The following is a 20,700-nucleotide window of genomic DNA, read 5'->3' as shown; positions in this document are numbered from 1 at the left end:
ATCTCTGGTTTTGGTGGCCCGGTCAATCCACTCCAGGTCCTTGAGTTTTTGTAAAAGAAGTTTTAGTAAATTTCCCTTGTTCCCTTTGTCCGTATTCCCGCTCCTCTCTCTCTCTCTTTTAAGATTTACTTATTTATTTGAGAGAGAGAGAGAAGCGCAGGGGGAGCAGGAGGCAGAGGGAGAAGCAGACTCCCCGCTGAGCAAGGAGCCTGACGCAGGGCTCGATCCCAGGATCCCGGGATCATGACCTGAGCCGAAGGCAGACGCTTAACCACCGAGCCACCCAGGTGTGCTTCAATAATCCTCCCCCACCAGGGGTGACCATAGTCTCCTGGGTCCTAGGATGGGGGTCTTCAACAAGAAGTCTGGTGTCAGGTCTCTTGGCCCTCTTCACCATCTTTCTTAGGCATTTAACTAGTGCCCACATCTTCCTTTTTTGTAAGCTAGCAGCTGCTATATACAATTTCTTAACTACACAGAGCTCGATTTCCCACAGATAGCTAGGATATTTGTACAGATTTGTCCACAGTTTTTGTATCTTTCTGCCAAGTTATAGATTCATTTGGCCAGTAGTGGCTTGTATCTTTGCAATTCTCCCAAATCGTTTAACTTTCTTAGCCCTCGGAGTGCCTTTCCGAGGCAATCTCCCATGGTCTCGACTCTAGCTAGTTCCACCTCCTGCCCTGGAGGGGCCTCCGCTGCTGACTGCTCCCTGCAGAGAGCCCGTCTTGGCTTCCCCTGCCCACCCCAGTGAGGTGCCTGCGAAGTCTATATTCATATGGAGTTGTTCCCCAATTTATTATTTTTAGTTCCGTTACCAGCAATTCAAGCAAGATTCTAGCATTCTTTTAGGATTCTTCTAAATTTTCCAACACACAGTGAGTCAGTGACATGGAATCCTGCAGGCCCACCAACCATCCCGAGCCCGCGGTGAACGCGCGCACACGAGCCGTGTCTTTCCACGATGTGGCCTTTATTCAATCATAAAGCAGGGGTAACATAATTAGGAAGCAGGTCCAGGATTCCAAAGTCAATGACATTTCACCTCCTGATTAACTTGGCTTCTCGCAGGGCACACGAGCAGAACGCAAGACAAGCCACATAACAGGAGAGCAGAGGGCGTAGGAAGGTAACGAACCAGATGCGAAGTCAGGCTGTGGGCGCCCGGTTGAGCTGAGGCCTTGGTCCGGCCCGGGGCAGCTCTCGGCACTCACTGCTGCTTCTGTCCAAGCGGGGAAGGCTCTCGGTTCTGTTCAGAGATCCATCGGGCAGGGCCTTGGGTGTGGCTGCCTTCTTGAGGCCATCAGACCGAGAGGGGCCGTGCAGTTTGCTGCAAACCTCCTCCCCTTTCTAAAGGGGTTGAATCCGTCTCGGGCCCCTGCAGACCTGGTCTGCTTCTGTTGGTTATCAGTTCTGAAGCGTCCTCAGCTGGTGTGGGTCTCAGTAAGATCTGGCAGCTGCAGCTCCCTTCACTGCCTGGGACATTGCTTGACACAGGCCCCTGCTTGGCATGAGTGACTCCATCTTGCTCTCTACAGGCCGCCTAAGCAGATCGTGACGGGGTGGGCGTGGTCAGAGAGGGCTTCCCTGAGGAGGTGACAAAGAAGCTGAGAACTGTAGGGAGAAAGAACAGGAACCCACAGAGAGTGGGGCTGCTGGGAAGACCTCAGTGAGGGCAGTTAGGGGGAACTTCCAGTGGCCCCACGGGGCCCGCGTGTTGCTGAGGGTGAGGAGAGTGAGCTCCAGATGAGGCCACAGGCGGGCAGGACCCTGGGTTGCTTAGTCAGCACCCAGAAAGAAGGAGGCTTGGCCCTCGAGCAGCCCAATCAGACCGAGAAATGTAGATAGGTAATAAATAGCCACAGATGAGTCATCTCAAGCCCTGATTTTTAAGCCTGCCTTGCAGCTCTCCTCAGCCTGCATCCTTCCCAGGAGGGGCCCCTGATTTCAAAATGACCAGGTCAGGCAGAGCTCAGCCCCCGGGGCCCCTGTGTGGGAGCTCAGCCCTGCAAGAGCCCAGGGGCCAAGGCAGCTTTTCCTTGCAGCAGCTGCATCCCTGTCACCTTCTCCGGACTCAGTAAAATGAACAGCACGCAGAAAACTCTCTCATGTGATCTGTGCTGCAAATTAAAAACAAAAACAAAATAAAACAAAACAAAAAACACCCTTGCATTAATAAAATGGAATATTGGAGGTGTCGTTTAAAAAAAAAAAAAAGAAGAGTTTGGGAAAGTCAGACAAAGCTGGGTTCAAATCGCTGCGGTTCCTGCCCCAGCTGAGCGAGCTGGCGCGAGCTGGTTAACCTCCCCGACCAGCTTCCCCCACTTCACAGGGCCCTGCAAAGATGAAAGGAGCTGATAAGTCTTCCTGTAGAGCTGGACCACAGAAAGCTCTAGAATATTCATTGCCCAGCTACTACAAAGACAGGGATCTATTGTAAATATGCAAATGTGTGACCATCTAGTACACGGGAGGCCCGGGAGCCTCCCGGGCCCCTGGGTTCCAGGCGGGAGCAGTCTCGGGACCCCCAATGGAAGGCAAGCTCCCCCAAGGACAGGGAATTTTGCTTAATTTCTTCAATGCTTCCCCCCCCGCCCCGGACTTGGCACTATAAGTATTTGTCAATATAAGACAGCCCCCCTGAGTTAGTAATAATAATTGTCCGACAGTCTGGATTGCCAGCCTTCCCTTGATTCAGTTGCTAGAGACAAGGAGCCCAGAGGGCTTTTAAATGGCTTGCTACTCTCCGCGGTGCGGGCGGCCTGAGCCTCGTGTTTTAATGGTCCCCTGGCCCTCAAGTCCCGCAGGTGATGAGGCACCCGCCCAGGTGAGTGCTGAGCATACAGGAGACCCCCTGCGCCATCTCCTAAGACTCATCCTTTGTCCCAAAGTAACGTTATTTTTATGACCCGGCAGTGGAAGCCGATCTCCGAGGAGGCTGAAGGTAAATGAGCCTGTTCTCTGACCCAGAGACAGGCGCGAGGTCCCACGGCTGTGGGCTGTGCCAACAGACGGGCCAGGACAAAAGCTGTCCCTAAGATGTGTAGGGACAGCAGGGAGAATGACCTCCCCACAATATTGACTCCCATGTACCGAGCGGGGGTGGGGGGGCTGTGTGCCTGCCAGGCATCACAGGAGCCCCTCCAGCAGCCCGCTGTTGCTGCGGTAACAGACTCCCACGGACGGGGCGGGGGGGGGGGCGGCTTCAACGTCACACACTTACTTCTCCCACTCCTGGAGGCTGGAAGCCCAAGATCACTGTGAGCAGGGGTGGGTTCTCCTGAGGCCTCGCTCCTCAGCTTGCAGACAGCGCCTTCTCGGGGTCCCCACACGACCTTGTTCCTGGGTGCGCACAGCCTGGTGTCCTTTTCCTTTAAGAGGCACTGTTGGATTGGGGCTCTAAGGACCTCATTTAACCTTACTTCCCTAGAGGCTCTGTCTTCACATACAGTCACAGTCACGTTGGGGGTTAGGGCCTCGACATACGGATTTTGGGGGGAACCCAACTCGGTCTGTAACAGTCCTTACCCACGTGGGCTTGTTCATTCTTCCCCGTATCCCACAAGGTAGGCATGACAATAGCCATGGATACGAGACTGAATTGAGAGGCTGTCCAATGTCACATCCGAAAGAAGAAAAAAACCCACAATTTTGTGCTATTCCAACCCCTCTCTGTGGCCCCTCCCCCCATGGCCCCAAATAATCTGGAAAGGAAGGGGGGAGTCATGGGATTTGCAGTCTGAAGAGTCTCAAAGCAGGAAGGGGCTGCTTTCTCTCAAGGATGGTTCTAAGACTTTCCATACTTAACAACTCAAGTGACCGAGGGCACGGAGTGCCTTGCCCAGAGTCACTCTGTTAGCAATGCCAGAGCTGCACTGGAGGGCGGGCTGAAGGAAGGGGGTGGAGAACCCTAAGCCCGGTGGCGGGGGAAGGGCAGCACAGCTGGGCCAAGCAGGTGTCAGCACCCCCTCCCCGGGGAAAGCTCTGTGATCAGCTGGTGACCCCAAGTCCCTGAAGGGGCTCTAGCTACCACGTCAGGATTCTCTGTGCCCCAACACTTCTCGAACTGCTCACAGAAACTCCCAGCTGACGAGGTGCATGACAGGCTCGTGCTCTTGGGGTCGGTCTACAACCCCAGCCCCGCTGTGAGCTCATTCTCACCCTCACACGTCCTTCCCCCACACTCCCCCCTCCCCCACCTTCTACTCTGCAAACGGCTGGGCAGCTGGGGAGGCAAGCAGAGCCCAACAAGCAGTGCCCAGCCCCCCCACAGTGGACACATCGGAGAGGCAAGAGCTAAGCCCTGAGGTGTGGGGTCGGAGCTGCAGCCAGGGGCGCAGTCAAAACCACAAGAGAGAGAGACTGAAAAAAAATCCTTCCCAGTCAGAATGAAAAGTGAGACCGAGAGAAATTGAGTGAGAAGCTCTCGGCAAAAGAAAAGCCAAGCGTTGGCTTCCATGAAAGCAACGCAACCCCGTGGGTTGTTAAATGACTAAGTGTTGGGGCCACAGTGACAATGACAGGGCCTCCTGCAGCACGTGTGTGTGTGTGTGTGTGTGTGTGTGTGTGTGTGTACGCGCACGCACGCACATGGGAAGATGTGGGGGTAGGGGGAGTGTGCACCAGGGGGATCAGTGTGCCAGGGCCGCGCTCCCCAAGCGCCACACACCATGTGGTTTACACCCACAAGCGTGTTGTGTCAGAGTCTGGAGGCTGCAAGTCCGAGGCCGAGGGGGGCGGCTCCCTCTGAGGTTCCCGTCCTTGGCGTGGAGGTGGCCATCTTGCCGTGTCCTCACATGGCCTCTCCTCCGAGCGTGGGCCTCTCTGAGTCCAAATTTCCCCTTTTTATTTTTTATTTATTTTTTTTTAAAGATTTTATTTATTTATTTGACAGAGATAGAGACAGCCAGCGAGAGAGGGAACACAAGCAGGGGGAGTGGGAGAGGAAGAAGCAGGCTCATAGCGGAGCCTGATGTGGGGCTCGATCCCATAACGCCGGGATCACGCCCTGAGTCGAAGGCAGACGCTTAACCGCTGTGCCACCCAGGCGCCCCCCAAATTTCCCCTTTTTAGAAGGACACCAGTCATGCCGAATTGTAAAGAACTTCATCATCTTTTCAAAGACCTTATCTCCTAATTCGGTTACCTTCTGAGGTGCTGGGGTTACAGTCTCAGCATTCGAATGGGAGTGGGGGTGCGCTCAGCCCGTCACACTGAGGCTTTTGCTTTCCCACACAAATCAATTCCTGAAGCGAGAACCCAGCCGTGGCCGGGAGCTTGCCTGTGAGCAGCCACCACGAGGGTCCGCCCAGCACAGGGCCGGGCCTCACTCACCGCCAGCTCCTCGGGAACCGTGGTGGTTTTCCAGGGCAGCCATGGTCACCACAGACGGGGTGACCTGAAGCAACTGAGATGGATTCTCTCATGGGTCTGGAGGCCAGAAGTCCAAAATCAAGGTGCCACAGGATTGGTTCCTTCTGGAGGCTCTGAGGGAGAATTTGTTCTGGGCCCCTCTCCCAGCTCCCAGTGGCCACCAGCAATCCTGGGGTCCTCAGCTTGTACAGGGGTCACTCCAGTCTCCCCCCCCCCATCGTCACATTCCCCCCCCCATGGGTCTGTGTGCTGCCTTTTCTCTTACAAGGACACCCACCCCTGGAGTTAAGGCCCTCCCTCATCCAGGATGATCTCATCTCAAGAGCCTTACCTTCATTAGATCAGCAAAGACCCTTACCCCAAATAAAGCCACATTCTGAGGTTCTGGGAAGATATGTCTTTGGGGCCACCAGTGAACCCTCTTTGTGGACCCAGGGGTGATCCTGGCTCTTTCTGATGCTGGTGGCCACCATGTCCTCCAAGTGTACTGACAAGCTGGGGCCAACAAGGATGAGCAGCTCCCAGGGACCCCTGCCCCTCAGAAAGCCCCAGCCCAGCAAGGGGAGAAGATCCGATGAGCCCCCCTGGCCCTGGTCAAGAGACATGGGGAGATGAAGGCTGACAAGGTGGCCCGGAGAGGGATGGCTTCCAGAGTTGGGGAGGGTGTGGGGCAGGGAGTGTGTGGGGCCAGGCAGGGAGACCAAGGAAAAGTCTGGACAACAGTTCCTGAAGGGAAGACAGGAGAGAGGCTCATCACTGAAGGGTATGGATGGAGGCTTGCGTCACTTCACGCCCAAGCCGCTCTCTTCTTATGCTGTGTCACCCTGCCCCGCACACGGAATTCTGACCCAAGGATTCCTGGAAGGGCCTGAGTGGTTTCCAGGCCTTGGGTCAGCCCAACCATGTTGTTCTCAGCGGGCCACCCAGCTGTCCCAGGCGTGCAGGCCAATGGGGGGACCACTGCGTCAGGGACACGGGGCCAGGCAGGGCCCTTTACGAACCATTTACTGGAGAAATTACCTAGCACTTTCCCCTTCCCTCCCTCATTCCCTACTGTGTTTGAGGCCTGGTGGGGTAGACCTCCCCAGAGACAGGCCCCCGACCTTGCAGGACACATACTGGCCTGTTTTCGGTCACAGGAGCTGACGTTGAGTAAGTTCTTACTGAGTGCCCGCTGCCACACTGTGAATCTCATTAACTTAGCATCTCGGTCAGTCCTCAAAACGCGCTCATAAGGAGGCAGCATGAGAATGCCCACCCTACATGAGGAAGCTGGGGCTCCGGGGCCCACTGACTTGCCCTGAACCCCAGGCCTAAGGCTCCAGGCCCAGTGCTCTGTCCCCTTAGCTGGCACGGACCCCGCCGACATGGGAGGGTGTTCTCTCGAGCTGCTCCTTCCTCTCCCAGCAGACTCTGGCAAGGGGGATCGGGAAGGCCGCCAGAATTTGTTGGGAGTGGGAAGGAGGGGTTGCCCTCTGGGCTGGGGTTTTCTGACTCCCCCAGCCCTGAGGGCAGGCAAGATCCCCCGCATACCATCTCTGAGATCTGGGAAATCCTCAGAGTCTCTCCTCTCCCCTTCTTTCCCAGCTGAGATCCCATGGGTCCGCAGCCCTGGCTGGCTGAGAACTGTCCCTTCCCCTTGGGAGCCCGAGCCTACAGTGCCTGGACGCTCCGGGCTGCCCTGCCGGAAGGCAGAGAGGACTGCGGGGGCTTCTGGGGATGGAGAGAGAAGCCCACTTCCAGCCAGACAGAGTACCTTGTGGTCAGGGCTCAGCCCAGTGCCACGACAGGGGGATATCCCCAAAGGCCACCCAAGCCACCACTGGGCGCCCAGTGAGGCCCAACCTCATGCCACCCCCGCTGGCCACAGCACGGTCCCATGGAGGCTGGCTTCCCCTCAGGACTTCCTGCACAGCCTAGCCAACCGCCCTCACATACCCGAGAAGCTAGTCGTGGGGAAGGCCCTGGTCACCCACAGTCCTGTGGCTGACTCTGCCACCTGTCCTCCTTGCTGTGGGCAGAGCCCAATGACAGGACTGCTCTGCCAGCCACCTGCTCTCAGCAACAGCCCCCCAGAGCAACTGGGGGAGCAAGGCTTTAACCCCATTTACTCCATAGCTCCTCCTCCCCGGGGAAGGTGTGCGCGAGGAAGCATGAATTCAGGGAGGGCAGGGCACTGTGCCCGGTCCAGACAGCACTGATCTTATGAAGGGATGGGGCAGGGGGCTTGAACAGCTGATGACAACAGTCGTGCCTTACCAGTTAGGGTAAGCCTCCCCACCTCCCGCTGGTATTGTCACCCTTGACAGAGGGTCAAGCCAAGCTGCAGGAGTTAGGTGACACGCCCAAGGTCACGGTCAGGAAGTTGCCAAACAGCACGGGGAGGGTCTGAACCCCGATCTCTGACTTGGGATGCCCAGTAGAAACTTTCATTGCACCAAATGTAAATTCCCAGAACATCAGAACGCCGAGTCCAAACAGCACAGGGGAATCTAATTCTGGAAAATCCGCCATTTTGTTGTCTTCTGGGCCACACATGGTCTACCTCCATGAGGACAGAGAAGTGGGAATAGAGTGGCCGCTCAACTTCCCAAAGAACAGAAGCATCTCCCAGTTGCCATCCAGGAAGTTGGAAGGCTCCCTTGGGAGGCCGGCTAGCGTTCATTCCCCATCTACACACCTGGGACTGGGACTCACAGCTGCTGAAAGGTGTAGGAAGGTCCAGGATGGAGGGTCCTCCCCACACCCCCTCCCAGGAGGCCAGACCCTCATGATCTGCTGGAGACGCATGACAACATGACCTACTGAAAAACCAGTGACCGTTCTCGCTCACCCGGCAGAGCCAAACATCTGAGACACACACTCTTCAGTCCCAGGGCTGTGTGGCCTCTGACTCCCCAAGACCTAGGGGCTCATCGATTCAATCACTGCCCCGCCATCTACCTACTGAACCCCTACCATATGCCACGTGCTACTGTAGGCTAGAGCCGAGGACGAGTCTGGGCCCGGCTCCTGCCCCCAAGCACCTTACTGTTGAGTGTGAGAGGGCTCTGGCAGATAATCAGAGGGGGCCTCGGGCTCAGGGGGCCGCACCCCATTCTGTGGGAGCAGGGAAGGTCTTTGAGAGCGGACGTGGAAGCTGAGGCTTGAGTAGGTGTTCAGTGGGAAGAAGACAGCTCTGGGCAGAAGGAGCAGCGTGGATCAAGACCCGGAGGCCAAGGGCAGCCAGCAGGTTTAAGACCCAGAAGAAAGCTTCAGCAGGCTGGAGGCTTGCTCTGAGGGGCGGGAGAGGGGAGCAGGGGTCAGCGCTCACCACCCCCCGACACCTTACAGTGTCGGCTTCTCCTGTGTGGGGGCTCTGGAGGGGCAGGACCCTGCTGTCCCTGTTGCCTGGTTCACTGCTACTCTGTGGAGCCCCAAACAGTGCCTAGCACACGGTGGGAGCTTGACGCACACGTGGAGCATGAGCGAGCGTGTAGTAATGAATGGCCCATGCGGGTTCGTGTGTCTATGCCGCGATACGGGCAACAGAGGTCAGACCCCGTGTTTTCCTTCTAAGTTTATTTAAGTAATCTCCACCCCAGCGTGGGGCTCGAACTCACCACCCCGAGATCGAGAGTCATGCGCTGCGCCAACTGAACCCATCAGGCGTCCCTGTTCTTATTTCTAAGTGACTAACATAGGACATCACTTTGGGAAGAAGTAGGTTATCTTGCTTTTTTTCCTTTGGAATTTATGTCACATCCTTGGAGGGGGAACAAAGAAAGAACGCTATTAATCTGCAGGAGCGGGGAGAAACAACGTATCAGCGTGTGTGCGCAAACACAGGCGTCCTTTGGCTCACGGGAATTAAAGCCTCCTCTTATCACCCTCGTGAGAAACCAAGCGGGAGGAAAACACCAAATCCTGAATACAGGGGGGCTGTTGCTGAGAGCAGGTGGCTGTTTCTCTTTTGAGAAAACAAGAGAAAAAAATTCCAACTAAGAAAAAAGACTCTGCTCTCGCGAAGCTATTAGGTTCTAGCAGCAGAGAGAGCGAAGTAAGGGAACTCGAGATCAGGCACTCAATAACCTGTAAGGGCCGATGTGGACAAGTGCGGGGAAGGGAAGCGTGTGCCGGGGCGGGGTGCCTCTAAGGGCATGGCAGCTGAGATGTGGACGGTTAAGTAGGAGCTGGAGGGGGTGAAGGTTGGGGACAGGAACAGGTCTGGACAATCCTAAGTAAGGGGGAGGGAGGGGCCTCGAAGAACATGGGATGGCGTGCAGGTAGCTGGGACGGCAGGACAGTGGTGGGGACGGGCTGCAGGCTGCGTGAAGTTGGCCTAGGAGACGTGAAACTCTGTCCAGGGGTCTCTGCCTGTGACCTTCACTCTTGGGGACCCTTAAGTTTGAAGAAGCCTGTTCCCCCAGATGGAAGCAGTCATCCGGAACAGCTCAGCAGAGGCAGCATGGGCAGGACGGCAGCCCAGGGCCGAGTCCTCCTCAGCCTCCCTGAAACGGTGACAAGCACACCAGCAGCAAAGATCGGGTTAAGTCTTCCCACCCCGGCCGACTGTTCCTGAAGGCCCCAAGGAAGCCACCGTGGAGACCACGACTGAGACAGCCAAGGGGAACCCAGAAGTCAGTTCATAGAAAGTCGAAGAGTCCTTAGGCTTAAGACTTTTTGTGTCTCAGAGCACCTGGGTGGCTCAGTCGGTTAAGTGCCTGTCTTCAGCTTAGGTCACGATCCTGGGGTTCTGGGATCGAGCCCCATGTCCGGCTCCTTGCTCAGCGGCCAGTCTGCTTCTCCTTCTCCCTCTGCTGTTTCCCCACTTGTGCATGCTCTCTCTCTCAAATAAATAAATAAATAAATAAATAAATAAAATCTTAAAAAAAAAAATGGGTTGCCTGGCTGGCTCAGTTAGTTAAGTGTGTCTGCCTCCAGCTCAGGTCACGATCCCTGGGGTCCTGGGATCGAGCTCCACGTTGGGCTCCCTGCTTCTCCCTCTCCCTCTGTCTCTCAAATAAATAAATAAAATCTTTAAAAAAAAATTTTTTTTAATTAAATTTAAAAAACAGACTTTGTGTCTCATTCATTCTAAAATGCAAATTCTTGGGGCGCCTGGGTGGCACAGCGGTTAAGCGTCTGCCTTCGGCTCAGGGCGTGATCCCGGCGTTCTGGGATCGAGCCCCACATCAGGCTCCTCTGCTACGAGCCTGCTTCTTCCTCTCCCACTCCTCCTGCTTGTGTTCCCTCTCTTGCTGGCTGTCTCTATCTCTGTCAAATAAATAAATAAAATCTTTTAAAAAAAAAAAAAAAGCAAAATGCATAAAAAAATGCAAATTCTTTCACATTTTAACATCCTGAAATTAGCATCACCTGACAGCTGGAGCATCGGAGATTAGACCCATTTTTCCTGGTGGCAGACAAAGGGTGAGGCTGTCAATGGTGTCAGTGTCTGCAGACCACAGGTGTGGTTTCTCGCACATAAGACTGACTGGAGGGGCGCCTGGGTGGCTCAGTCGTTAAGCGTCTGCCTTTGGCTCAGGGAGTGATCCCGGCGTTCTGGGGCGTTCTGGGATCGAGCCCCGCATCAGGCTCCTCTGCTGGGAGCCTGCTTCTTCCTCTCCCACTCCCCCTGCTTGTGTTCCCTCTCTTGCTGGCTGTCTCTCTGTCGAATGAATAAATAAAATCTTAAAAAAAAAAAAAAAAAAAGACTGGCTGGAAGTAAATGGGGGAAACCTACATTTTCAGAAGAATTTTATTTCCAGAGAAACCATTTACCCTGAGGCTTTAATGGACCCAGCAGTGCCGTCAAGACTTTTATGGGAAACATTTGTCTTGTTCAAACTGTTGCTTTTCTAGGTCAGCTGAACTTCTAAGCTGATCTCAGCTGTAAATTCATAATTTTGTTTGGCTGAAGGTTTCCAGATTCTCTTTTCCCTCTGGCCAAAGAATTTCTAACAAAACCACTGACTCCCACAGGCCCTATGACTTAAAATTACATGTGAACAACATAAAAAAAAAAAAAAACCACTGACTCCCACAGGCCCTATGACTTAAAATTACATGTGAACAACATAAAAAAAAAAAAACAACCCAAACAGTCCGATTTAAAAATGAACAGAGGACTCGAACACACGTTTCTCCGAAGAAGACATACAAATGGCCTACGAGCATAAGAAATGATGTTCCCCGTCACCCACCATCAGGGAAATACAAACCAAAACCACAGTGAGACCCCACTCACACCAATTAGGATGGCTATCATCAAAAAAGCAGAAAATAAGCACTGATGTGGTTGTGGAGAACCTGGAACCCACAGAAGGCCCTGAAAGCCGGGGGTCCAGCAACTACCGCAGCAGAACCACCCCCCCGCCCGCCACCCTAACACGTGAGCCGTGCTCAGTGTGTGGATCAAGCTTCCCCAGCATCACGGCTCGCGTGGAGCCCACAGGAGACCACAGCCCTCGTTCCAGCCCCGAGCAGAGAAACCTCAGAAAAACCACGTTCCTCCTCTGGGCTTCGGGCTCCCATTCATTCCATTTTTATCCTACAAAACCAGGAATTTTGTAATGTCCCACCTATCACGAGAAAGACAGACAATGGCTGGTAACCCCGGAGGGGAGATCCAGGCCCTCTGCCAACCCCGCCTCCAGCTCACCGCCTGGCTCTTGGCTTCCCCGTCTGTGCCTGCTGCGGTTCTGATCACCCAGGGCTCCCAGGGCTGGGCCAGAGAGGGCAGGGGAGGAACCACTGGCCCAGGGACTTCAAGAGAGGGCCTCGGTCAGTGGGACCAAGAAGGGGAGAACTCACTCACTGCCTGCTGTCCCCAGCTGCAGCCTCATCCACGGGGGCCAGCCTGAGCCCCTGAGCCCAGAGCCCCCACCCGGGAGGCCACCTGCCCAGAGCTGGGAGCTGCACAAAGAGCCTCACCCAGGGCTGTGGATCCACCCCGCCCAGTGCAGGTTGTCAGATGTGTCTGTCCCCAGGGGAGCCTCCCGGACACCGAGGGCATCAGCAGGCTAGACCCGGCACACAGGCCATCTGGAGCTACAGAGCACTGAGCTTTATTTACAAACGTGTCACAGAATCCTCCCCCCCTCCCCTCAAGCCTGGAGTCCCCACCTCTGTCCCCAGGAAGGAGAAAGGCCTGGGCCCATCCCCTTGCGCAACTACGAGGCTGGGGCCTAAGTCCACCTCCCTTGTCGTGGGCACCATAACAGAGGAGAGGGGTTACAGGTGACGGCAGGGGCTCCGTCCTTCTCCAAGTGGCCAGTCCTCAGGGCTTCGGCCAGGGGGCGCATGGCTGCGGTTCTGACCAGATTGGGGTACAGGGTGGGACCCTGGTGGGCAGGGCCTGGATGGTGAATGGGGGTGTCAGAGGGGGCCACTTCAGAGGTCACCCTCAGTTCCCACCTCATCCCCTTCTGGATCAGAGTCAGGGTCACCTTCCTGGGTGGGGTGGGGGAGCTGGCAGGGAGAGGAAGAGCCTGGGAGGGTGCCATGGGCCGGGGGGCTGGGGCCCTGCCAAGAGATGCTTCTGGGCTCTGCACTCCCTGCCCCGATCTGCACCCCCAGGCCTGCTCCAAGGCATCTGTCCCTCCTGGGGCACCCTGGACCATACCAGGTGGGAAGGGTTGGCAGCTTCCGGTGTTGGGCCTCGGAGGACACACAGGACCGGAGGTCCAGGCTCTTGGGGGCTGAGCTTTTCTCGGACTTCGGAGGGAGAATGTCCCAGCCCAGCAGGCAGTGCTGTGGAGAGCGAGTGGTTAAGGCGCCTGGCCTATGGCAGGGCTCCTTTCTGATGGGGAGCACCCTAGGGAGGGGGCTATGCCTCTCCCCTTGGACTGCCAGCATCTCCTAGCTGAAGCTCTGTCCCCCCTCAAACAGTCATGATATCCCCTGCAGACTGAGGCTCCCCCAGGGCAGGGGTCTGTGTCTATCTACTGGGTTACCCTAGGCCTTCCTTTCCCTGCTGACCCAGGTCCTGGGCCCCTGGCCTGAGACAGGAGGGAAGCCTGTGGATACTGACAGAGCACTTCCTGTGTGGCAGCCTCTGCCCCACGCCCCTGACAAGTATTGATTCAAGGAAGTGCCCCACTCACCCACCAGTCTGAGGACCGTATGCTGTACCCATTTTACAGATGAGACCGACTTTCCTCAGCATCCCTTCTCCTCCCCATAATCCCAGCTCCCCCAGCCTCAGCTGGGAGTGGGTCCCCCACAGACCCTGCCCTACCCAGGAGACACAACGTTTCCGTGAGAGGCACTAGGAAACAAAAGGACCTGGGTTCAAATCCCCACTCTTCCACCTGCTGACCCGAGGCGAGTCACCTCCCTCTGCCTCAGTTTGCTTATCTGTACAGTGGGATGGCAACAGGACCCACAGTCTTGGCTGCTGTGGGAGCTCCATGAAGTAATCCTCCTAAGGACTACACACACAGCACCCAAGAGCTCCATCAATGAGGCGCGTGTACGTGACGCCAGCGCGCGGGCACTTATCCTGGAAGTGTGGGGCGGGTGAGGACCAGGGACCGAGCATAGTCACAGGGGATGGAAGCAGCCCAGCCCGACTCCGGAGACCTGGGTACTCGCCCTCCTCGTGCCCAGCCTCGCTGTGTGGCCTTGGCACAGTCTCTGGCCCTCTCTGGGCCTCGGGACCCACCTGGGGACCCGGGCTCCAGCCCAACCCCACCCAGCCCCACACGGCTGCTCACCCGGGGCAGGGCCAGCGTGTCGGAGGCGTCAAAGCTCTTCCGCCGGTGGATGTGGTAGCGGTGCGGGGGGTCCAGGACGGACAGCGGGATGCTCACCCTGTAGGGGGGGGCAGCAGACAGAGAAGGTGTTGCTGTGGGCGCCGCCGGCGGCTCGGGGGCCCACCCTGCCCTCCTGCAAGACCGGCAGGCCTCAGGCCCGGCTCCGCTCCTCGGCCGCCGCTGCCCCGAGTTGCCCTACCTGCTCCGGCCACTCACCTGACCTGCGCCGGCTCCACCAGAGTCTCAGGACGCCTCTGGTCCCGAGGTGTCCGGCACAGGCGGCAGGGGGTGCCAGGATCGGAAGGCACCAGAAACAGGCGCCGGCTGACGCGGTAACAGTACACGCCTGCGGGGCCGTGGGAAGCAGCAGCTCCTCTCAGCCGGGCCCCCAGATCCCTGGACCCCCCGCCCCCACCGCACAGGCTGGTACAGATGGACACGCACAGGACACGAACACGCACGTGTGCTCCCGGGACAGCGCTGAGCACACCGCCGGCTCCGGCAGGATGCACACTGCGCCCGCACGTCGCACACACACTGGCGTCTTCACACCCATAAGCGGCATGTGTGCAAACACGAAACGTGGCTTCATACGCTCACATCCGTGAACGCACACGCACGCGCCTACGCTGGTCATCACACGCAGGAGGCACACACGTACATTCACGTGCACAGCCCTCACACGTGAGGTACACACGTGTGTGCACCGTATGCTGCAGACGCGACCCCAAAGCCAAGGCTCAGGTGCTCCTGTGACTGAGGCGGCGCCCCCACCCCCCAGGGCGCAGAGTAGCGCAAGTGGGGGTGCACAGGAAAGGAGGCAGCTGGCGAGGGGGGACTTGGGGTGACACAGGGCCGGCCCTGATCCCCACAAGGCCTGGTCTCAGCTCCCCCGCCACTCCCCAGCCCCTACCCAAGGCTTGCCCCACCCTGTCTGGACCCTAGGTCCCCCTCCCTGAGTCTCCAGCACCCCAGCTGCCTCCCTAGGCTCCGGAGACCTCACTCAGCCAGGCCACGGGGCGCCTGCTGAGAATTTCCACTCACATTCATGGTCTTCCACCCTGCCACTGCTCTCTCGCGGGCCTAGGAACTGGGGTCTGTGAGGGGAGAGGGGTGAGCAAGCTGGGCGATGGGGTCCCTGAGCCACCCTGCCCACCCCTCGGCCACCCCTGCTTACTCAGGGTCACTGCTGATACACTCCTCCTTGTTGGCTTCCCGGAAATCCCGTAGTTTCGAGAAGAAGGCCTCGGGCTTGCTGGTGACAGGTGAGCTGTTGTCCAGAGACCCTGGAGTGGGCAAAGCACTGGGAGCTGCGGTGTGGCCACCGGCTGAGACTTAGGGGGCACTTGGCCCAGCATTCCAGCCTATCTGCTCTGCCCCCGCTCTGCCTTGTACAGACCTGGAGGGGACGCGCCACTCACAGTGACTGTTGGTCCTGTCTCCGTGTTGTCTACCCTCATGCACAGCCTATCATCCGGGCAAAAAATATTAAGACAAAAAATACTTACAGAGCCCCTCCTAGGGGCCACAGTTTTATGTGCAAGGGAGAGAGGAGGGAACCAGACAAAGCCCTGCCCTCGTGAGCCTTACAAATACGGTGGTAAGGGACAAATTAGTCACCAAAGAAACCTGTGACCCAGCACCAGGTGGTGACGCCTGCCACGAAGAGAGCCGAGTCAGGGAAGCACGCAACACAGAGCTCACCGCTGACAGGACGGGGTCGGTGGGCGTCAGAGGCTGAAGCCTAACTGAGAAAAAGGGAAGGAGAGAAGCTAGAAACAGCGAGTCTAGACAGCACTTGCGAGGAGCTCTGTTCTAAAGCACAGCAGAGAAAACAGGCAGTGACCAGAAATAAACACAAAGGAGAGCGGGGCACCTGGGTGGCTCAGTTGGGGAAGTGTCTGCCTTCGGCTTAGCTCATGATCTTGGGGTCCTGGGATCGAGCCCCGTGTGTCTGTGTGTCGGGCTCCCTGCTCAGCGGGGAGCCTGCGTCTACTTCTGCCCCTCCCCCCCAACTTGTGCTCTCTCTCTCTCTTGCTCTCTCTCTCAAATAAATAAAATCTTTAAATAAAATAAAATAAAGAAGTATCTCCTCGGGGTAGGAAATAACATGTTGCAGCTTTACCACTGAGCAGACGTGAGACTCGTGAAGTGTCTCAGAGCCGGCAGCTCAGCCTTCTCACCTGTCCTCGGGGACAGGGGACAACAGCAGCACCAGCCTAACCAGATCACCATGAAGAGCAGAGGAGATGACAGGAGTAAAGCCAAGGGAAGCTCACAGAACATCGCATGTAACAGGCGCTCCCTAAAACCTGTTCTCCGCACCGTTGCCAGTGTTCACATGCTGCTGGGACGGAACGGGGAGGAAGGAGACTCGCAGGAAGCAAATCCTCCGGGAGCCCAGAGGGGACGGAGCACACAAATGCAGGGACAGGCCTGAGATGGGAGCGCTCGTCCACCCTTGGAAGGAGCGTGAGCACAGGGACAGGCGGGCAGGAGGCAGGCGCCTCCACTTTCCAGAAATGGGAAGCAAGGCAGTGAGCTGACAGGCTGGGAAACCCTGGGGACCGGGCCTGCTTCCCCACCACTGCTAGGCCCCTGCAACCCCAAGGCGCACCTGCTTTCGGGAAGGAACTCCACCTCTCTGTGCCTCAGTTCCCCCTTTGTGAAGTGGGGAGCTAAACAGCAGCAACTTCTTATGACCGACCATTCACTCACTCATTCGGCAAGTGTTGTGTGAGGGCCTACGATGCCTCACACGCCTCTAAGCGCAGGCTCGGGGGATACAGCAAGAAGATGGCTATGGCCCTGTTCGAATGAAGCTTACATTCTACTGGAGAACTCAGCTAAGAAGCAAGGAAACGGGACGACTCCTGAGAACCAATGACACAAAGAACATACAAATGACTGATGCCACAGGCAGGGATGTGGGGGGCGGGGGCCCTACGACATTATGCTCATTAGGCCCTCAATGATGAAAAGCAACCAGAGGGTGTGAACCTGGGGAAGTGCATCCAGGCAGCTGGAACAGCAAGTGCAAAGGCCCTGAGGTGGCCATGAGCGTGGCAGGTTCAAGGACCAGCAAGGAGGCCCGTAAGGCTGAGCAATGAGCCAGAGGCTGATAGTCAGAGGTCATGTCATAGAGCTAACTGAAGCCAGGTCTTACCTCTAAGTCTAGATAAGGATTTTAGATTTTATTCTAAGTGCTAAGTACTCTGATTCCCATGTTAAAAAATTCACTCTGGCTGCCGTGTCAAAAACGGAGAGTAATGGGGTAGACAAAGCCACAGGGAGACCAGCCAGGCCACTGAGGTGGCTGGAGGTGGGGGTGTAGGGGGATAGATAGGCAGTACGATGTAGAGACGATATACATACGTAGTTCTGCAGGGGCCTGGCACTAACACATGCTAAAGAAGATGGCAGCTCTGACTCATGCATTCCGCACCAGGAGGGTTCAGGCAGGCACGTGGAGGCGGGCCATACCTGCAATCCAGTCGTAGCCCAAGTATGGTCTGAGGCGCCAGCTGGTGTCAGGCAACGCAGACTCCTCACTGAGGGTCACTCTTGACTGAGGAGGGAGACAAAGAGGGGCAAGGGCTAGGCACGCAGGCCCAGCCTGAAGGAGGCCCCCCCCTTGCGGGAAGGAAAGGGGCCATGTCCTAACTTATACCCTGACATGGGCCCCAGGCCTCAGCCAGGGGCTTGGGAGTTGGAAGATAAGAGTTTGGCCCCCAAGCCTCCTCTACATGTGACTTTGAACAAGTGTGGCCTCTGAGCCTTGGTCTTCCCATCTGTATAATGGGCTCATTATCTTCTTCCCAAAGCACTGAGAAACTAACAACGACCATTTTTTAAGCACTTTGGCTGAGCTGGACATGACTCAAAGTATCTCCAGGAAGCCCCCCCAACCTGAAGGGAGCCTGCCGATGACTGCATTTGTGAGACAGGGAGACTGAAGTTCATGGAAGTTCTATTCTCCCGTGTTACCTTGGACAGCCTGCTTTGTTGATCCAGGGCGGAGCTCTGGGCCTGGGCCTCCTGAGGCCCTGGACTGTCCAGCTCTGCTGAAAGCTCTGGGTCATTTGGGTCTGAGATGGCCAGCAAGGGTGCCAAGCAGGGCCTCAGTGAGCCCAGGGATGCCTGGTGTCGGTACTTGGCAGATGGGAAAGAGACCACTTCAGAGCCGGTCCCGCCAGGCCAGGACATATCACAGGGATCACCCTGGTGGGCGTCCTGTAGGCTGGAGGCTCTGAGGGCCATTAAAGACGTCTCCTGGGACGATGATGTCTGGGAGTCATAGCTGCTGCTGGAGTCCCGGGCTGACTGGAACAGAGAGGCCAGGTCATCCAGGGAGCGGTGCAGCCACCCACCCAGCTGGTCTGCACTAGGCCTGGTTCCTCAGTCCTCATCCCTGCTCCGGCCTCTGCAGTGTTCCCGGCCAGACCCTTTTTCACTGGGCCTCAGCTTTCTCTAAACTGGGCATGTTGCACCTGAGGCCTGGGACCTGCCTGGTTAGGCAGCCCCCTCCACGCCCCCCTTGCAGGTTCTCAAGGTGGGTGCTCACTTTTGAGGCTGCTTTTGCCACCGACCGCCGCACGGCATCCTGCCCGACCCACAGCTGCCTCAGGAGCGCCAGGTTGAGCTGCCGCAGCTGTACCAAGTCCTTGGTCTCCACCATCCCAGGCATGCGTGTGGCGTCCTCCTGGGCTGCAGTGTACCCTCGGGCTGAGTTCCAGGCCCAGCTCCTCTACCTAAAGCGAAGACAGCATGACACCAGCCAAGGAGGCTGCCCTGTAGAGCCAGAGGCCTGGGTTCAAATCCCCACTCTACTACTCCCTAACTGTGCAGCCTCAAGCAAGTCATTTAATCGCTCTGTGCCTCAGTTTCCTCATCTGCCAAACAGAGACGATAACAGACCCCCTGAGGTTACTGTAGGGATTAAACGAGGTAATGCACGTTAAGCCTTAGTATAGTGCCTGGTACACAGTGAGCACTCAACAAATGTCTATTATTAAACTGGCCACAGTGTGCTTACTTACACGCCCAAAAGGGAACAATCCCCCTTTAACAATCTTAACTATGAAATTAGTCTAATTAGTAGAACACAATTCGGGCAAGTCTACAAATATAAAGTGTTATAACTTGTGAATCCAACCCAGATCAGGCTTCTGAAGGGAAGCTTCCCTCTGTCCTGCCCACCCTTCCATCTTCCGTTTCTTTTTACAAATGAAGAAACCAAAGTTCAGAGGAGTTAACCAACTTGCCCCAGGTCACACCGCTAGTAAGTGACAAAGCCAGGATTTGAACCTGAATCTGATTCCAAGACCCATGGTCACTCCCGCCCCTCCCTTGCAGCAGAGAGGTGCCTGGAATGCCTTCTCCTCCTCTTCTCTCAGCCTTTTGCCCCCAGGGATCCGGGCTCGAAAACACACAGATGCCCCTAGAAGGGGTTTCTGCAGGCTGGCCACGGTGCACCATGCCGGTTTTAATGCTGGATCAGGTCAGACCCTACTCTCAGAAAGCCGGCCCGGCCCCCCCCCCCACCCGCCCCACTCACACTGGTCACCCGGTGGAGCGCCCACACCAGGGGCCGAGGCCGAGGGAAGCCAGGCTACATTGGACACTGCCCCCCCAGCCCCGTCCCCGGGTACAGACGACCCTGGGAGAGCGGGGAGGGTGCAGACGAGGGAGGCAAACAGCCGGACCCCCACGACCCGGGAGTCCCGGCCCCGCCCTCACCTGACCGAAAGAGCCGGGGTCAGAGCTTCTCAAAAGAGAAACGGAGGCAGCAAAACTGCCGGTGTGCTCACCCTCCCCCTTTCTTCCCATCGCAGCCTCCAGACGCTCCACGGGGGCGCATGGGTGGGGGACCTCCCGCCGAATCCTTCCTCCCCACGCCAACCCCGCCGCTCCCGCACTCACCACCCTCAAGCCTGGAAGCCCGCCGCCCGCGGCGGCTTTCGCAACCCGGAGTTCCGCCCAGGCCACCCTTCGCTTCGCCGTCTGGGGGCGGGGCCCGATCCGGCCGCCCTGATTGGCCAGATTGCGGGAGGCTCCGGACGCTCCTGCGAACGTTACTCCGCGTTCTGAAGCGGCAGTTTCAACATTGAGGCGGGACTAACAGCGGGACTCAACAGCTGATTGGTCAACTGCCGAGACAGCGCACTGGTTGTCGATTGTAGGAATGGGGCGTGCCCCCGAAAGGCGAGCTCCGATTGGTCAGAACGGGGCCGCCGGCCACGCGGGGTTTCGCTGCGGCAGTTTCAGAGTCTGGACCGGAAGGTACTTCCAAGCCGCAGAATTCCTCTATGGGAGGCCGGGTGGGAGTGGGGTAGTGGGCGGCTGGAGACCCATTCTTTCATACTTTCTCTCCAGTATTTATCGTGCCTACTTTGTACCAAGAGGCACGGTGCTAGGCACTGGGAGGCAGAGAAGAAGGAAGAGGGATCCCTGCCTGGAGGAGAGGGAGAGGCAGTTGGGTTAAGCACGAAGACAGATCCCTGTAATCCAGCTCCTATGCGGAGCATGCCGGCTCCATTTTACAGAGAAAACCAAAAACGGAGGTCGTACGACGTGAAGTGACTTGACC

The 20,700-nt window shown here is 56.9% G+C and overlaps 1 protein-coding gene across 4 annotated transcripts; it reads right to left on the bottom strand.

Annotated features, from left to right (window-relative positions):
• Positions 1-956: 956 nt before the first annotated feature.
• Positions 957-20,181, bottom strand: MIIP (migration and invasion inhibitory protein). Of its 4 annotated transcripts, none has more exons than XM_034671216.1 (12): positions 20,034-20,181; positions 18,676-18,862; positions 18,099-18,434; positions 17,595-17,679; positions 15,289-15,397; positions 15,156-15,208; positions 14,328-14,655; positions 14,073-14,169; positions 12,980-13,107; positions 5,335-6,099; positions 3,224-3,383; positions 957-2,336 (listed from the first exon to the last, which is right to left on the bottom strand). In XM_034671216.1, exons 2-10 carry the CDS (start codon positions 18,796-18,798, stop codon positions 5,715-5,717), a joined length of 1,644 nt encoding a protein of 547 aa, XP_034527107.1. In that variant the 5' UTR covers positions 18,799-18,862; positions 20,034-20,181; the 3' UTR covers positions 957-2,336; positions 3,224-3,383; positions 5,335-5,714. The 4 variants fall into 4 exon arrangements, with proteins under 4 accessions (XP_034527107.1, XP_034527106.1, XP_019658844.2 ...); XM_034671215.1 differs by having other exon boundaries at positions 19,922-20,071; XM_019803285.2 differs by having other exon boundaries at positions 14,328-14,457; positions 19,922-20,071.
• Between the last annotated feature and the right edge of the window lie 519 nt (positions 20,182-20,700).

The sequence above is a fragment of the Ailuropoda melanoleuca genome, chromosome 11, assembly GCF_002007445.2.
Source record: "Ailuropoda melanoleuca isolate Jingjing chromosome 11, ASM200744v2, whole genome shotgun sequence".
In the NCBI taxonomy this organism is placed as follows: Eukaryota; Metazoa; Chordata; class Mammalia; order Carnivora; family Ursidae; genus Ailuropoda; species Ailuropoda melanoleuca.
This window is presented reverse-complemented; position numbering and strand designations above follow the sequence as displayed.

Excerpts from the sequence above, each read along its gene's own strand:
- MIIP (XM_034671216.1), bottom strand. The coding sequence starts at position 18,798 with ATGCCTGGGATGGTGGAGACCAAGGACTTGGTACAGCTGCGGCAGCTC. Across the intron at positions 18,435-18,675 it reads TGGCAAAAGCAGCCTCAAAA|TCAGCCCGGGACTCCAGCAG; the intron begins GTGAGCACCCAC and ends TCTCTGTTCCAG. Across the intron at positions 6,100-12,979 it reads CTGCCAACCCTTCCCACCTG|GAACTGTTGTCCAGACTTTT; the intron begins GTATGGTCCAGG and ends TCTTCCCTTCAG.